We start from the raw sequence: 17,213 nt of genomic DNA on the forward strand, positions 1-17,213 counted from the left end.
GCCTCTTAGCTCAAGTAGATACAAGAGACTAAACAGGCAGCTTCTGTCCAGAGGTGAGATGGGAAGGCAGAGAGGGTTAGGAGCTGGCTGAATGGACACAGGGAATCGGGTGGAAAGGAGGAGTGTGCTGTCACAGAATGGGGAGAACAATTAGGGTCACATAACAATGTATATATAAATTTTTGTACAGCAGACTAACTTGAAATGTAAATTTCATTTAAACTACAACAATAAAAAAATTAAAAAGTAAAATAAAAGTTAGGGGGCCCACATGACTACTCAAATTTGAACACATAAATAACCCATCAATCTAACAGCAACACAGAAGTTTGCATTGCAGCATTATTTATAATACTGAAAAACTGAAAACCAAAATTCCCAACAGTTGGGCAAGAGTTAAGTAAATAATGATATATTCAAATGATGAAATACAGTAAAGGTCTTAAAATGTTTCTAATGGCATGGGAAATGGTTATGGTAAATGGTAAGCAAAAATAATAATGTAAAATTATCATATAAGCTCAACTAAAAAAATGGATGATAAGGATTATGGTAAAATATCTTTTGCATCATTATACTTTTTCATACTTTCCAATGACTTTTATCATGAATATGGACAATTTTCATAATCAGTAAAAATAAAGTTTTTGTTTTTTAAAGAAACAGCATTTAATGATAATTTAATGATAACACAAGGACTTCATCTCCTCTCTCCCCAAAACCCCACAAGAGAAAAAACTAGTCTGGGAGTCTGTTCCTATGGCAATAAATCTCTCTCTCTCTTTTTTTTTTTTCTTTCTTAAATGCATGAGAAGCCTAATGAAACTGGGCCCTATTTTCACTCTGCCCATAATTTCGGACCTTTGACTTGAGTCACTTGTGTCAGGCTGCTTCTGTTCACAGATTAGGCTCAGAACCAAGTCAGAGTGCTCAGAAGAGAAGCTGAGTTGCAGTCTTTTTTATTCCAGTGCTGCATTTAGTGAAGCTTCCTTTCTATCATGTACGAGCTGAGAACGTTAATACAGTAGTCACACTGTAGGAAAAAAAATTTTCTCGAATTTCACCTTAGTCTGAAACAGTTACTCTAACCAAACTTCTTATGCCTACCTTCAGAGAGACAAAGCTCAACCCCAGTTCCAAACAGCTATTCTTTTAGTAAAAATGCTTTTCAGCACAGGAGAATGGCTTGAATCTTTTAATTCTTTCTTTCTCAAATCAGCAGCCACACTTAAATTGGTTTCCATTAGCTCTGTTGTTTACAGCTATTTGGGGGAAAGAAAAAAGCACCATGGTAAGAACAGGGAGTTTCCTTCCTATTTCTCGTCTGAGGGCTGTGTCGAAAAAAAAAGGCATCGTGACAGCCACCACCACTCTGAGCTTTATACTATAGCATAAGATGTTATCAGCTCACATAGAAAATTCTTTAAGAAATTATTTTTCAAAGGTATAAGAATAAAAACAACCACCTAAAAAGTACATCTTAAGACACATTTTTTAACTCAAAGCTAGAAACACTAGAGAACTCATTTCTAAATCCACACATTCGGGGACTTCCAGTGAGGCAAGAAAAGAGGAAGAAGTTAAACAAAAAATTCACTGCATGTGTACTTCAGACAAATAAAGTGAAGTAATGTTGTAGGCTTAACACGTAAACCCACATTTAAAGATGTAAGTTCTGGGTTAGAGGCTTGGGGACTTATGGTCTTTCCATCACTAGCAACTGCTGCAGAAACAGTGTGGCTATATGAAAAAAGGAAAACAAAAGGTGCTCTATTTGCTCAAAAGCACTAAGTTAGGATGGGCTTATCAGCTACAGTTGAGGATACGTCTCTCTCCTTCTGCTTTACTATTTTCAGTGTGTAATAAAATGAGAACGTTTACACATTTGGTTTTTGGGTGAGGAAAAAGGACATGAAGCCTGAGGGGACTCAGTTCTCATTACTTCAGATAAAGAAATTTCTTTTTGAAAGCTCAGACTTGAAGTAAAAAAAAAAATGTTAATAAAGCATTCTCCAAGTGGGCTTTTGAAAGACAGTATTTTTTAAATTGTATTCTGTATGTAATGAAAAGCAAACCAGGATACCCATACGAAATATACAAATGTGGGGGAAAGAGGGCTATGCTCAATAAAAAATTGTCAGACAATTACTTAACATTAATTGAAAATGAAAAGCAGCAGCAATAAATAAAATCCTATTACTACCCATTGAAATGTTACAAGGGTGGGATGTCAGGGCAAGTTTCAGCCACACATGAGGAGCATGGGGTGGAGGAAGGAGTTGGACAAACTGAAGACAACCATTAGGGCAACCTTACACTGATGGATGGCCACAGTTGAAGGTAGATTTGGCTCATCTCGGGGTTTTCCACTTGGGGGGGACCTGCTGTTCAGCCATCAATGGACCAGCATCCACAAAGCCTGTTGGGAAATACAGGATCCAGAAGAGGAGGGTAGGGAAGGAGGAAGTTTGGGAAATGGAAGCATCAAATACAGTAGCAGAATATTATGATCATTAAACGTGAGGCTTCAAAAATGCATTGATGTACCTCTTAATTTGAAATGGACTGGCTGAAAAGAACTGGTACTCTGAGAAGCAGTCTGGTACACTTTTTGAAACACAAAATTACATTTTAATTACATCTGTGAAATACAACTTCACAGAGATATAAATATAACTTGCCAAGAAGTTAATCTAGGGGAAAAGAGAAAAACAATGAAACCATAACTATTTTTACAGTTTATAATTTTGCTCAATAAGAGTCCCTTATCTGTGGATTTCACAGAAAATAGCCTAAAAGCAAACATACTCACACTCTACTAAAACCTTTGCTGGCCTACTTCCGTTCCATTAATGTAGCAAGGGCCCAAATACAGGTGACCTGATTGACAAAAAAAGCAATTCTAGAAAGTGTTGCACTTGTACCATATAACTTATTAAACATTTTTATAATCAAGAAGAAAACTAGTCGAAACAACTTGGGAAGCTTTGCCTTTGAACTGAGCAGCAGCAACATCCCTTAAAACACAAAATACTTTTCAGGTCCAGTGTAGAAGAAAATAGATTCAGTGATCTCACCTCACTCACCTAGTGCCAACCTATATCTGAAGCTGGTGTGGAGGAGGGGGAGGAGGGGGTGGGGAGGGGAGTTGTCAAGATTAATTAAAATGGTATGTGGCACAAGAAATATTAGCTCCACCACAATTACTCTAAAGATTAAGGAAAGACTAACCTGCATCATGTTTTAAGGCTACAATTGTCAAAATTCTCTTTGTACATCTTATGTGCCACTGATTCAAGTTGTCCAGACATAGGCGGGACAAGGTGTAGATATCATGCCTAAGGCTTCCCAGAATTGACAGGGTGGGAACTTATTTTCTGAGTAACCAAACGATAAATCGCTCCTGGCAGCAGCCAACAGTCAAATGTACGTTCAACAAAAGCCAATTTGCCTAGTCACACATCCTAATTATATAGGCTACAACTGAGCTGTTACATTACTTCCTAGGACTAATCATTGTTTCAGCAACAGTTAAGATCTTTTAGAAGCACGAGAGGTTGTATCTGCCAGAAATAACTCTCTTATCTCTTGTCCAAAACAATTCAACTATCCTAAGGGGAAAGAATTACATCCTGGAGACTTTGGAAGTGCTTTTGCGCATTTCCCTGTTTGTGCTCAGACCTACCCTTGCTCCTCTCTGTACCACAGGGAACTACATTTCCCAGGCTCCCTTGTGAACTGACTTCTGAGTAAGTCAAAAGGAGGCACTGGCGGGGATAAAGGGCAGGAGGAGGGGAAAAGCCAGGGTAATGCTCCCTCTCTTACTCTGCCTAGGATCCAGCTGCCACCTAGACGGCTCCTCTTTCCATTATTCTAGCTCACATCAGATGGCTCAGGCTTCTGGCCTCTGGTGACACCAGCACTTTCTATTGTCCTTAGGAGCACAGCAGCTCCCAGGTGTTGCTAATTTCTGGGTTGCCTCACCAGTCCCCAGTTAGCTTCTTGGTTTTTAAATCACCTATGTAAACTATTCCCTATATTAATTCTATCTGCTTATAAGACCTACAGTGGTTTCTGTTTCCCTGACTGGTCCTTGACTGGTACAGCCTTCAAAACATATTTTAAAACTTATTTTTCAGAAAACGAATAGCTTTCCTAAGAATTAAACAACTATTCAGGTACCCTGTAAAAGATTTCCTATACTAAGAAACAAAAGATTTACAGATGACGAAAGTCATTCATTCAAACAAATACGTACCAAGAGTCTGCTCTGTGGCAAGCACTGTTCTAGGTGCTGAGAATACTGTAATGAACAAAACAGGCACCAAGCCCTGCCCTCATGGAGCTTGCATTCTAGTGGACATGTCGATTGTGGCAAAGTGCGATCCAAAAAATTAACCAATACAGGAATATTGCTTTAATAATAGAGGAATTTGGAAGACTGAATTTTAAGGTGTTCTGCTCTACACAGACTTGGTTCCTACCTTTTCAATGTGGTATGCTGAACTGTCACATTCCAGGGATCAATATAGAACTTTTTCAAAGTTAGTAGCTACTTAAACTGGCCACTTGCTCAAACAGAAGTACAACTGTGATGAGGATTTAAGCAGACACAATAACAAAAGTTAGGCATTATACCCTTAAAATGCAGAGCATATGTGTGTTTTACGCAGATTCTTGCTTGGTATCTTTTTCTTGGGGGATATTATTTGGAGGAATTGAGTCTGGCTCAATGTCACTTTATCCTTTCTCTATGGCACAGGAGGAATCCACCAACATAACATACAAAGCAGCAGCATTGTTTATAATGAGTAAAGTGTTGCAGTCACCAATTGCATGATGTTATTTCCAAGATGGCATTTTCAGGTAGAAGAACAGAACCAGACAATGACTCATGTGGCAAATAGTTATATAGATAACTCTGCCCAAGAAAGCTGCCACCTACATACCATAATGACATCAGATGAAAAATGCAGAAAGAAAGTAGTTTTCTGATTTGCACGGAAGCAATACATTTGCTAAAAAGTGTACTGAAAGATGTGGCTGCGACTGCCTGTATATGCATCCTAAGCACTGAGCAACAAAGAACATACAGCAAATATTCAAAAGGATGACCTGCTTGAGCATAAGAGCATGATCAGCCTCAAAAATCAATGTCATCAACTCCAGAAATGACATAATATCTACTGCTGGCATTTCACTAGACTTTTCTAAGATAATTTAGTATACCCATGAAGGTTTTTAATACATTTCCATGGTGATTTTGTGGGCACAGTACTCAGACCTTTCTTACTGTTCAGCAATTAGGAAACATTTCACATCTGCAATACTTATAATTCCACTTGAGTAGCAGGTGAACCTCCAATGCTATGGGCTTCTTACACAACAGGAGACTAAAGCATAATCCATATTCCTAATCTCAACGCCACAGAGCAAGTCAACTGCAGAACTAGGATTTTAACCTTACTGGCCCCTGCCTACCCGTCAAACGTTACCTCTCACCACTCCCCAACACGTACTCAAAATATACTAAACTGTCCCTCCCCGTCCCCCTTCCCCTTCCCCTCACATACACATACACACACACACACACACACACACACACACACACACACACACACACACACACACACACGATACAGCACACCTTGAAGCCTCAGCACATTCTATTTCCTCTGCCTAGAAGGCAAAGTCCCCTAAATTCATCTGGCAAACTCCTGCTCATCCCTTAAGACACAACTAATTGTCTCTTTAAAGCCATGACTTCCGAGGCCAACGTGTTTGTCTTCTTTAATGCTTTCATTTCTCCCTGTATACAATGCAATAATGATAATTATTACACTGCACCATTTATCTGTTTACACAACTGCTTCCCCGCTAGACTGTAAAATCCTTGAGGCGAAGGACTCTGTCTTTTAATCTATATATCCTGGTACAGGTCTATGGAAGCAACAATCAAGAAATCAAACGACGTATTGCATTGGGCAAATCTGCTGCAAAAGACCTCTTTAAAGTGTTCAAAAGCAAATACGTCACCTTGAGGACTAAGGTGTGCCAAACCCAAGCCAGGGTATTTTCAATTGCCTCATATGCATGTGAAAGCTGGACAACAAAAAAGGAAGATCAAAGAAGAACTGATGCATTTGAATTATGGTGTTTGGCAAAGAATATCAAATATACCACAGACCGCCAGAAGAACGAATAAATCTGTCTTGGAAGAAGTACAGCCAGAATGCTACCTCAGAAGGAAAGATGGCGAGACTTTGTCTTATGCACTTTGGACATGTTATCAGGAGGGACAAGACCCTGGATAAAGACATCATGCTTGGTAGAGGGTCAGCAAAAAAGAGGAAGACCCCAACAAGATAAACTGACACAGTGGCTACAACAATGGGATCAAGCATAACAATGATTGTGAGGATGGCGCAAGACTGGGCAGTGTTTTGTTCTGTTGTACATAGGGTTGCTATGAGTCAGATACAACTGGATGGTACCTAACAACAACAACAACAATATCCTGGCATAGTATCTGACACAAAGTAGGTGCTCAAGAAATATTTTCTGAATATAAGTAGTGTGGGATCTCAGACTTGCAAAGAGCTCTCCCTAAGGGATATGGCCTTTTGTACTCTCTATCCAACTACCATAAAATTATACTTAAAGCACAAGGAGAACGAATAGGAAAGCATCTCCCAGGAAGCAGGTTTAACACGTTGATATTAAAAAGCAATCTAATAGAGACTTTGATAAATTTGTTTCAGTAAAACTGTGTCAAACTCACCACAACTGTCAGAGTTAAGGTGCATTAGCTGTAAATCCCAGAAAGTTATTTGATCTTGGCTGGAAAAGGCCTTTGCCAATTAGAAATGGAAGCAGAACTCCTTATGTTCTGATGGCATTTTTTGACCTCTCAAAAGATGCCAAAGATACAGCTAAAATAATTAAAAATTAATAGGAAGGTTCATGTTTAAAGGAATGATATTTAACAAGCAATGATCTAGCTATCAACAGAAAACAAATGCAAAACAAAGCTAGATATTAATTTACAGGGGTTAAAATTCAGGACTACTATTAGAAAATTTCTACACAAAGAAATTCCCTGATCTAATATTTCATAAAAGTTTAGAAAGTCAGCAAACATCCAGACACCATCCTCAAGGGTACCATAAAGAACACCTGCAAAAATGCCAGAACCCCCACATATAGGAAATGGTTTTGGCTTAAAGACTAGGGAATTACTGAGTGAGTCATTCTAAGTGTAGCTTTCAGTAATCAGAGGATTTTAAGGGAATAAAGTGTTTTTTTAAACTTAAGTTGACTTGGAATTCATTTGGAAAGCAAGGCTCTGAAATGTTGAGTCAATTTATTTTATCAACTTTCCATAAAACAACAAACTGGTTTTGTTTTATCAACTTTCTATATAAAAACAACAGCAACAACGCCAGTCTCCCATTCCCCTCAACTTGGCATCTTAACCATCCACGTCTCCATCCACTACATAAGCAGTTATGGTAATAGCAAAAGGAAATATGAAAACCTTACAACACTGGAGCTTTTTGTTACCTTCAGAGACTCACTGAATTAAATTAGAACCCAAGTCAGAAAGTGAAACTAATAAAATCAAGATAAAATAAATGAGATCAGCAATGGTAATTATAATGCTTACGTTTGTGTAACACTTTAGTTTACAAGGATCCCTGGTGGTGCAGTGGTTAAGAGCCTGGCTGCTAACCAAAGAGGTCGGCAGTTCGAATCCATCAGCTGCTCCATGGAAACCCTATAGGGTAGTTCTACTCTGTCCTATAGGGTTGCTATGAGTTGGAATTGACTCCACAGCAATGGATTAGTTTACAAGGCACTTTCATTTTTCAAAGCAGGAAAATTAAGCTGAGAAAGTTAAGTCGTGTGCTGAAGACCACACAACTAACAATAAGTAGAGTAAAAGAGTTTAACTGGATATTCCAACATCAAGTCTACAGATCCTCCCACTGCTCCGCTTCTTTGCTGCCTGTAAGGTGGACTTATGTGTGCTATATATGGGCCTAGGATACTTTCTAAGATGCCCTCAAAGAGAGCAGATGTCTTCCAAATCACTTAACTTCATCTTTCAATTTAATTAAGATAGCCTGAGAATAGCCTTAGAAAACATCTTGAAAGAATGAAGAAGCTCTTCAATGCATATGGAGAATCTTCATGCTCTCCACGTTACACTGTTGATTGAAAACACAAGATATCAAGAACTATGGGTAGTATGCTGCTATTTGCATAAAAGCACTGCAAAGGAATATATTTAAATGTAGTTGTTTATCTAGGCATAGATTATCTCCTACAAGTAAAAAATACTACCAACATTAGTTACTTCCAGGGAAAGGAAATGGTGGCTAAGGGATCAGGGTCAGGAACACAACTTTTCACTGTACATATTCCCTTTTGGACCTGTTACGGATTGAATTATGTCCCCCCAAATTATGTGTTGTAAATCCTAACCCCTATGCCTGTGGTTAGAATTCCATTTGGAAATGGGTTGTCTTTGTCATGTTAATGAGGTAGGATAAGTGTAGGGTGTATTTTAAATCAATCTCTTTTGAGATACAAAAGAGATTAAACAAGTGAGCAAAAGAGAGATGGGGTAAAACAGATGCCAAGACACAGAGAGATCTCCAAGGAACTGAGGAACAAAAGCTGAAAAGAGACAAGGATCTTCCTCCAGAGCTGACAGAGAAAGCCTTCTCCTAGAGCCCGCAGCCTGAATTTGGACTTCTGGGCCCCTAAACTGTGAGAAAAGTAACTTCTGTTTGTTAAAGCCACCCAATTGTGGTATTTCTGTTGTAGCAGCACTAGGTAACTAAGACAGGACCTTCTGAATTTTGAACCGCACGAAAGTACTATCTTATCAAAAAATAAGTTTAAATTTAAAAATATATAATGGAGATTGGAACAAAGGCAGAGGTTAGGTAATTTGAGGTGAAATATGTCAGAGATGGGATGTAGTAGAATAAGCAACAAGTAAACAACTGTTACAAAGTTTCTGTCAGCCTCAAGAATTCCATGTGGTGTTTCATAGTCTGAAGCAAATATTCCTCAAAACCATCAAATTTCTTCCATTCTAATGTTTTGTTCACCAAACAACTCTCAATTTCTCACAAACGCTGACAGCAAGAAAAGAGTATCCCAATAGTGGACAGAAGTATTCAGATCTAGACAAGTAGATCCCTTCATGGTAAGTAAGATAGTGGCTAGTTTAACCTAGTCTCTGAAGAGGTTGTTAACGAGTTATTCCAAGCACACTGACAAAATCTGGAACTGCAGAGCTAAATACCAAACCTTGGACCAGTATGACCCCACTAAAGGTCTACCCAAAAATGGAATTTGACCTTAACTAGCCAGAGTCATGTTGACATTTCTAGAATTTTTAATATATTTATACTCTATTCTATCATTACTTAAATCAGTCCAAAAATTTACCTCGAAGGTCATATTAACTTGAGGTCTTTGGGTGATGAAGAAATCGTATCTGTGCACCTAGAGCAAGTGACAGCATTTTTAAAAAGGCAGCATCAAAGCAGCTTCCTTTCCCACGCTAGAATCACTCTAATGGCTCAGAGGTCCCAGAAACTGATGATTGTGCTCAAGAGAATTAAAAACCCCAGAAACAACAAAACTTCTAACTATAAAGAGAATACATGTTTGTTCTGGATTCAGATGTTCAAATTAAAAACCCAAAACAAACCCGCTACTGTTGAGTCTATTCCGCCTCATAGTGAGAGACCCTTTAGGACAGATTAGAACTGCCGCATAGGGTTTCCAAGGAGCTGCTGGTGGATTCGAACTGCTGACCTCTTTGGTTAGCAGCCGTACCTCTTAACCACTGCACCAATTAATAAAGAAAAAATCGTTCTTAAATATAACATTTTTAAAAGAAGAGTCACTGTCAAAGAGTTACCTTAGAACTTTACAAAAACACCTGCCCATAGGTCTGTAGCCCAGGGCTACATCATCTGATTTAATATTAATGGACTAGCAATCCCTCACCAGGTCCTATACAATAGATCTCAATTATCTAAGTAATAAAGGACATGATAAATACAGATAAAAACCTCAAACCTAAACCTCATTTTAGCCAACAGTTTTTTTTAATTCTTCCCCCAAATAAATGTATTTATCAGACCTAACAGGTAACTTAATCTACCAATATAAGTGTCTCTTATTTCCATGATCTGATAGTTGTTCACATGGTCACTGCAACAACAAAAATTAGAAAAAAAGGTGGGGGGCATAAGTGAGAGGGTTTGAAAGAGTGGAAGAAGGCTAGATAATTCATAAACTGGACAAACCGGAGACGTCAACAACTGTCTTATTTAACTAAACTGAAAGATCACTGATACACTGTCATCTCATTTGTAACACACTGGCCAAGTCACTGAAGCAACGAAGCTAAAATTTAAAACTAACTTTTGAAAAGAAATTGTTTCAGGGACCAGGATACTATCATCATCATCAGTTAATGATAAATAAACTTAATAAAGTTTACAAGTCAGCAGCTACTAGCTCCCATTAACAATTAACTAATGTTTCATTACCTGGGTAATGCTATTGATAAAGAGCAATGGAAAATTCGGAGGAAGTGGTGAATTAACCTCTCTCTTCCACATGCTAGATTTTATCGGAATATGAGTAAGCATGAGAGTGGTATGAGAAGGGGTGGGGGTCATTAATCATCAAAATGGCATCTGACTTCCCAAATGTAGCAATGCTCACTCCACTGGGTTGCTTCACTATGACTGTCAACTTCAGGACATAGGGACTATGAGTAAAGCAAGTACACAACTAAATTTTAAAATGGGTTTTCCAATAGATATAGAACAAGATCTAACAAGAATCAACTATAAGAAATTAACCTGCTCAACATAAACTGACTCTACAGTACTTTTTAAAATGAATTCTTGCTAATGCAAAAATTCCTAAAAGAAGTCTTGGAGACTTCTTTCCTACTGCGAGCACATGCCATTTACCTATTGGTAGAGGTCACTAAAATATACTACCAGGTGTCTAAATCAATGTATCACTCTCCTGTTCTTCTTACATAACCTTATTTTTCTAAAATAAAAGGTAGTCATATGAAATCATCAAGTATGTATCCCCTTTCTCAACACAGACAAATACAAATACATTTGAATCTTTGTTTTACACTTTATGTCCAATATGCTCTATGGCAAACACAACCCTGGCAAAGCCACTGCATTATGAACAAAAGTAAAATAACAATAGTCTCCAAAATATAACTCTCCCTTTCTCCTCAACCAAAGGGAAAAGAATTTTCCCAACTCTCCAATTTTATACCAAAGAATTCAGAAAGAAAATAGGAAACAAAATATTTATAGAAGCTTTTATCTATAAATTTTGAGTGCAGACATTTCACTAATAACCAAGTTTTCCTATCATATTGATTTTTCATTGTATCAAACTATTAATCTTCTGGGGCACAGAAAACAAAGGCTAAATGGTTCTTCCAATTTACAAAGATCACATTTCACCCTTAGAAGTGTAACCACCAGGAAGCAACAAATTCAGTGCATCTCTTGCTGCCTTCTCTTCACTGATAAAACGGATCCTGCGCTACAGTCCAAATCTGCTAGTTTCTGCCACCACATACACATTAGCCTCCAACGCACTCCACAAGGCAGGGCTAGGCTGTCTAGAAATCCGCACTCTGTCACTGCATGAGGCAGTTTCCCACTGACACATCCAGGAAGAAAGCCATCTAAGCACTGTGTCAGATATCAGCAAGGCTGTAAAAGATAGAAGTAGCTGCTAACCAAAGAGCAAGGCAGCAACAATCACCACCTTTAAAGATCATTTAAGCAGTTTTTGTCCTCGTCATCTCACTTGCCTCCTCCCCCTCCCTCCTTCGTGCTCTCTCTCTCTCTCTCTCTCACACACACACACACACACACACACACACGCACACGCACACTGCAGTTCATCACTAGGTTTGCAAGTGAGCGGCTGAGAGCTCTGGGCTACCTTTCAACTGACAGAACTCATTCAGAGCCCTGAAATACTGACATTCTGACCGGCACACTCCACGCCACTTCCACTTCCACCACCACCCTCCCCAACCCCACACACACTCTCGCCCTCGCAACCTCTTCCCACGCCAGTCCCCGAGCTGTAGACAACCTAGCAGCTCATAAGCAAGAGGAGCACGCGTTACTATTTAAAGATGATTTGGGCAGCCTAAGCTCCAGAAGTCCCCTCCCTACACAGGCCACCCCCACGGCGGGGCCCGGAAGCTGGACCCCTCGCTCTCCGGGAGAGATACGCTACCTTTAGACTGGCAGTCTGCACAAAATTTGTTATCCTCTTCCAGCAGCAGGTTGGCCAGGACCGCCTGGTACCGATCCACGTCCTTCACCGACTTGCCTGTCATGGCCAGGGTGCCGGTGGAGGCAGAGGGGCTATGCGCCCTCCTCGCCCCCAGATGCCCCTGACTCAGTCCGGGTGTGAGGACTCCCTGTCCCCCGCCCAGGGGCACCTCCTGAGCGGGGGAGAGCCCTCTCCTCGGGCCCGGTCCGGAGCCTCTTCTTTGGTCAGCGCCGCCGGACCCCCACTCTGCAGTCCCTCAGTGCGGCGCCCCCTGGCGGGCTTAAGGAAAGGCCAGAGTCCAGAGGAGGCTGCTGGACCAGGGCCCCTCAGCCCTGGCAAAGGGAGCACTAGGTCCTCCTGAGTGCAGGACGCAGAGATAGCCCACTGGCTTGCCTATCTGCGGGCCGTGCGTCCCGCGCCTCGGTTTCCCTGCGAGCTGTCGCCTGCTCGGCCACCACCTCCGCCGCCTACTTCCGGCAGCTCTTCCTCCCCACCTCCACCCGGCTCAGCCCGCGCATGCGCCCCGCCCCCACCGCTTCGTACTGGGCTCTTCCCTCAACTCCGCCTCTCAGGGACCAATCCCGGGAGGAGTGAGGGGCGGGGCTTGGCATGGGGGAGGAGGGAGGAGTGGACACGCCCCCTGCATGTCCTTGGAAAAGAATGAATGGAGCCTGGTAGGGAGTATTGGGAGTAGAAGAAAGTGAGGGAAAACAACAACTAACAATTACTGAGCTCTTACTTTGTGCCAGGCACTCCGTTAAGCGCTTTACACGAATTATCCCAATTAATCCTCACAACTTTATGAGTTAAGTACTTATTTACCGTCCTTATATAACCTGAAGTTACTTGATATATCATCCTTATGTATCCCAAAGTCCTCCAGCTTATTCTTCCCTTTAGAAGCGCCCAAGCCCCTAACCCAGAATAAGGGAACGTCACACCCTCCCCAAAATTTCAGAGGATTCTGGTCACCTCTCCCTTAAAATGCCTGCTCCAACTGAATTCTGAGTCCCCCTATCAATTAGCTTTCCTCTTGTGGCTACTGCCATTTTTGGACATTGTTTTGCCTGGTTCTAGACTCTTTCTTTCCTTAAATTCCCCCAGTAAAAGTGCAGTTTTGTGTAGCAGACTTTTATTAAAGGTTATTTGGGTGGGGGTGGGGGGAGGCTTACAGCATAGCACAGAATAGGCAACCACTTAAAAATGAATATTAAACATAATTGTCCAAAGCCATCCCTGCTATAGAGAATTTCTCAGTGACTGTCCTTTTCTTCAGGGATCCAGCTGCCATCTGGCTCATATATTCATTCACGCATTCATTTGTTCATTCACTCAGCAAATTGTTACCAAAAAACTTCTAAGTATCAGACACTTCCTGGGGAGGGGAGAACAACATGATCAAATTTTCAGTTTTGTAAGCTCACTCTGGCTGCCATGGGAAGAATGGATCATGGAAGCTGGCAAGAATGGATGTTCAGAGTTATCTCTTGTAAAGCTCTATTCTCCATCCTTTTACTTTCTCCCAAGATCAAGATCCCCTCAAAATCTCCTTCTCATCAGAGGAAACCTAAAATTTTCTATTACTTTACTAAGCAGAACAATTTAATTCTTCTCCACCTAAACATCTTCCCTTCTAGCTATTCCCAAAGATACTTGCCTTTCATAAACACACAAGTTCATTAAGGTGTTTTTCCTAAAAAATAATAATAATAATAACTCAGTTCTTTCTCTAGAAGGAATTGTACCTTCCTCGTAAGCAAATTCTCTCAACCTGCAACCAGTTTGTAATAATTTTTCTTACTTTAACTTACTTTAGTACCCATATTATAAATGAGCAAACTGAAACTGAAAGATATTAATAAACAACTCTCTCATCCAGTAAGCAGCAAAGCTAGGATTTTGACCTAGATCTCTGTGATTGTAGAGCCTTATATTGTCAGGGAGTTTGTTTATGTTATCTCCTATAATCCTCAGAATAACCCATCAAGATAGATATTACCATATGTATTTTTCAGTTGATGAAACAGGGGCTCAAGATTATCCAGTTAATTGTGGTGATTGTGCCTTAGTTCAAGTCCTTCTCATCTTCACACCTTTACTGTGCAAATAGCCTTCCTGCCTTAATCTAACCCTAGTTAAACTGATGCCTCGCACCACCACCCTCGTTAGAGAGAACGTTCTAAATGGCAAAGCTGACTGAATCACACTCTTCAGTTTAAAATCCTTCAGTGGCTTTCTGTCACCTGTAACAGTGCTTCTCAAATTTTTCCATTAGTGAGAAACAGCATAGCCTTCTGGTTAAGCACACAGATTATGGAGCCAGAATGACTGGGCTTAAATCCTCAGCTCCACCACTTACTTCTTTGTGACTTTGAGCAGGTTATCTAACCTCTCTGTGCCTCAGTTATTTCATCTATAAAATGGGAATAATTATAATATTAAAAGTACCTGTGAAATCTCACAAAGTCTTTCTTGAAGACAGTTTGGTTGGCTTTTGAACCTCTTCCTCTAACCATAGGGGCTCAGGCCCAATTCCAGGAACCTGAGGAGCTTGTGTGTCAGAGTAGAACTATGCTCCATAGGATTTTCAGTGGCTGATTTTTCAGAAGTAGCTTGCCAAACCTTTCTTCTGAAGTACCTTTGGGTGGACTGAAACTACCAATGTTTTGGTTTACAGCCGAGTATGTTAACCTTTTGTACCACCCAACAACTCCTCCATTGTCCACAGGTATATAATAATGACCAGGCATCATCCATGAAGAGTTGCATTGCAACAATGTAATGATGCAGGAGAGCAGGCACCTGTATCAGCATTTCCTACATTTTCAGGGCATAGGAGGGACTCCACAAGTATACCAGGCTAAGTCCTACTCCAGGGATCCCCATAGCATAATGATAGAAAATCCCCTCCTACCAAAGCATATCATCTTTAAATAGCAGAACTCTGGGGGAAAAGACAAGATCCTAAGATCCACTGCCCAATGTTCTCCATCCTGCTCTGTGCCCGGAGAGCCAACTTCTATGGGTGGAATCAACTCGTCTCCCCTGCATATTGGCTTCTGGTTGGATTCAGTCAATAAGAGGCACAAGCAGGAAACCAGAGGGCAGGAGGAGAGAGAGCTGAGTTATTATTTCCTCTGCTCTCTCTCTGCCTGGCAAAGCCACTGCATTCCTCAAGTGACAGCCAGATTGCCTGCTGGTGGCCATCTCCTACAGCTATGGTTCTTACCAAGTTCTGATAATACTCTCTCCCCTTGCCTTTTCAGACTGTGGAGATAACAGCTTTCTGTTTAATGTCCCTTGCTGGTTTTCTTTAACCCTACCCACACTTTATAAAACAGTACCTTCATTAAACTCTCTCAATTGCCTCTTTTGCATTGACCATATGCTTCCTGTTGCAATCCTGACCGACTCATCTTCCATGCATGCTTTCTCAAAAATGAGACAGTAAATCAAGAAAGAGGAAAACACAAAATCCAGGGTACTCAACACAGGAGAAGGATAAAGGCTTTTCCCAGTATGATGGTGAAGCGAAATTCCGCGATGACCGTTATGCAGCAAAATGCCTGGTACAGATTGGAGCAGTAGGACGAGTTTTAGAGTGGAAAGTGCGGAGAAAAAATGAAATTTGTAATTAGCTGATGTGTTTGGCCTTATTAAGAAGGAATTATCTTCTGGCAGAGAATTGGGGATGAATTAATCATAGATTCATAGATTATTAAGCAAATAAAAAATGGAGCAATTATTGACTTCAAGGAAAACAAAAAGTTTAACCAGAAAGTAATGGAATAAGTGAATACAAGAATCAGCTGTGAATAACATTCGTTGTTGTTAGCTGCTGTCTATCACCCTCAACTCATGGCAACCCCTTGTACAACGGGATCGAACCACTGTGATCCCTAGGGTTTTCACTGGTGGTTTTAAGAAGTAGATCACTGGACCTTTTTCCCTAGTCTGTCTTAGTCTGAAGGCTTCACTGAAACCTGTTGAGCATCATAGTAACACGCAAGTCTCTAGTGACAGGTAGGAGGTGGTTGCACTGAGGTGCACTGGCCAGGGGTTGAACCCAGGTCTCCCATACAGAAGGCGAAAATTCTACCTGAACCACCACTAGCCCCTGCATAACATTTACAGTCACAATATTATAAACATTGAACATTAACAAAAAAGATTGTCATTTAACTATACTGGAAAAATGTGGGAGACCAAGTATGTGTGGGAGTGTCTTTAAAGAAATCTAAGTCCTCATCTTCCATAGTAGGAAGTAAAAAAGCAAAGCTGGAAAGGTAAATAATGGTAATATTAAGCATGACATTTAGAAGTAGAGGTAAACTTGCAAATTCCAGAAGAAATAGCTACAAGAGTTGAAAGCGGTTATCTCAGAGGAATGGGGGCCAGAGTGAGCAGGGGTGAGGCAGGGCTTACTGTTCGTCACTATAAGCCTTGTAGAACTATTTGACTTTTAAAACCATACATGTTTTACTTTGATAAACAATTAAAAATTAACTTAATATGAAAGCATGCAATCTAACTGTTATCAACCGAAACCCATAGAAATGGATGTTGGTATAGTTGCACTAGGAAATGATGCAAAACATTTCCTGCTGAGGCAGTTTTTACTCCATACTGAGTCAGCTTCAGATAAGCATTCCTCTGGTCTTTTCTCCTTCTGCGCTCCCCATTCCCCTGAGTCCAGTTGTCTTTAAATTCAGAATGTTTATTAAAGTACGTCATAAGAAATCCAACTAACTGTGGCTTAAACAAATAGTGATTTATTTTCCCACAGAACAAGAAATCCAGAGGTAGGTCAGTTACTGACACTGATTCAGCTACTTGACAAGACCATC

At 40.4% G+C, this 17,213-nt stretch overlaps 1 protein-coding gene and 1 long non-coding RNA gene across 2 annotated transcripts in view; both read right to left on the minus strand.

The window, feature by feature from the left end:
- Positions 1-12,849, minus strand: part of SMAP2 (small ArfGAP2) — a 59,923-nt gene extending 47,074 nt beyond the window's left edge. Inside the window, exon 1 of the mRNA XM_004371891.1 lies at positions 12,328-12,849. Within this exon, the coding sequence (XP_004371948.1) occupies positions 12,328-12,430 (103 nt within the window). The 5' untranslated portion in view covers positions 12,431-12,849. The remainder of the gene's footprint in view (positions 1-12,327) is intronic.
- On the minus strand, positions 783-3,111 carry LOC111819667 (uncharacterized). Its single transcript, XR_002823249.1, has 2 exons — positions 2,548-3,111; positions 783-2,419 (listed from the first exon to the last, which is right to left on the minus strand). It is a non-coding gene; the product is annotated as an uncharacterized LOC111819667 (long non-coding RNA).
- Positions 12,850-17,213: the final 4,364 nt, after the last annotated feature.

Source organism: Trichechus manatus, unplaced genomic scaffold, assembly GCF_000243295.1.
Source record: "Trichechus manatus latirostris isolate Lorelei unplaced genomic scaffold, TriManLat1.0 scaffold00015, whole genome shotgun sequence".
Classification (NCBI taxonomy): domain Eukaryota; kingdom Metazoa; phylum Chordata; class Mammalia; order Sirenia; family Trichechidae; genus Trichechus; species Trichechus manatus.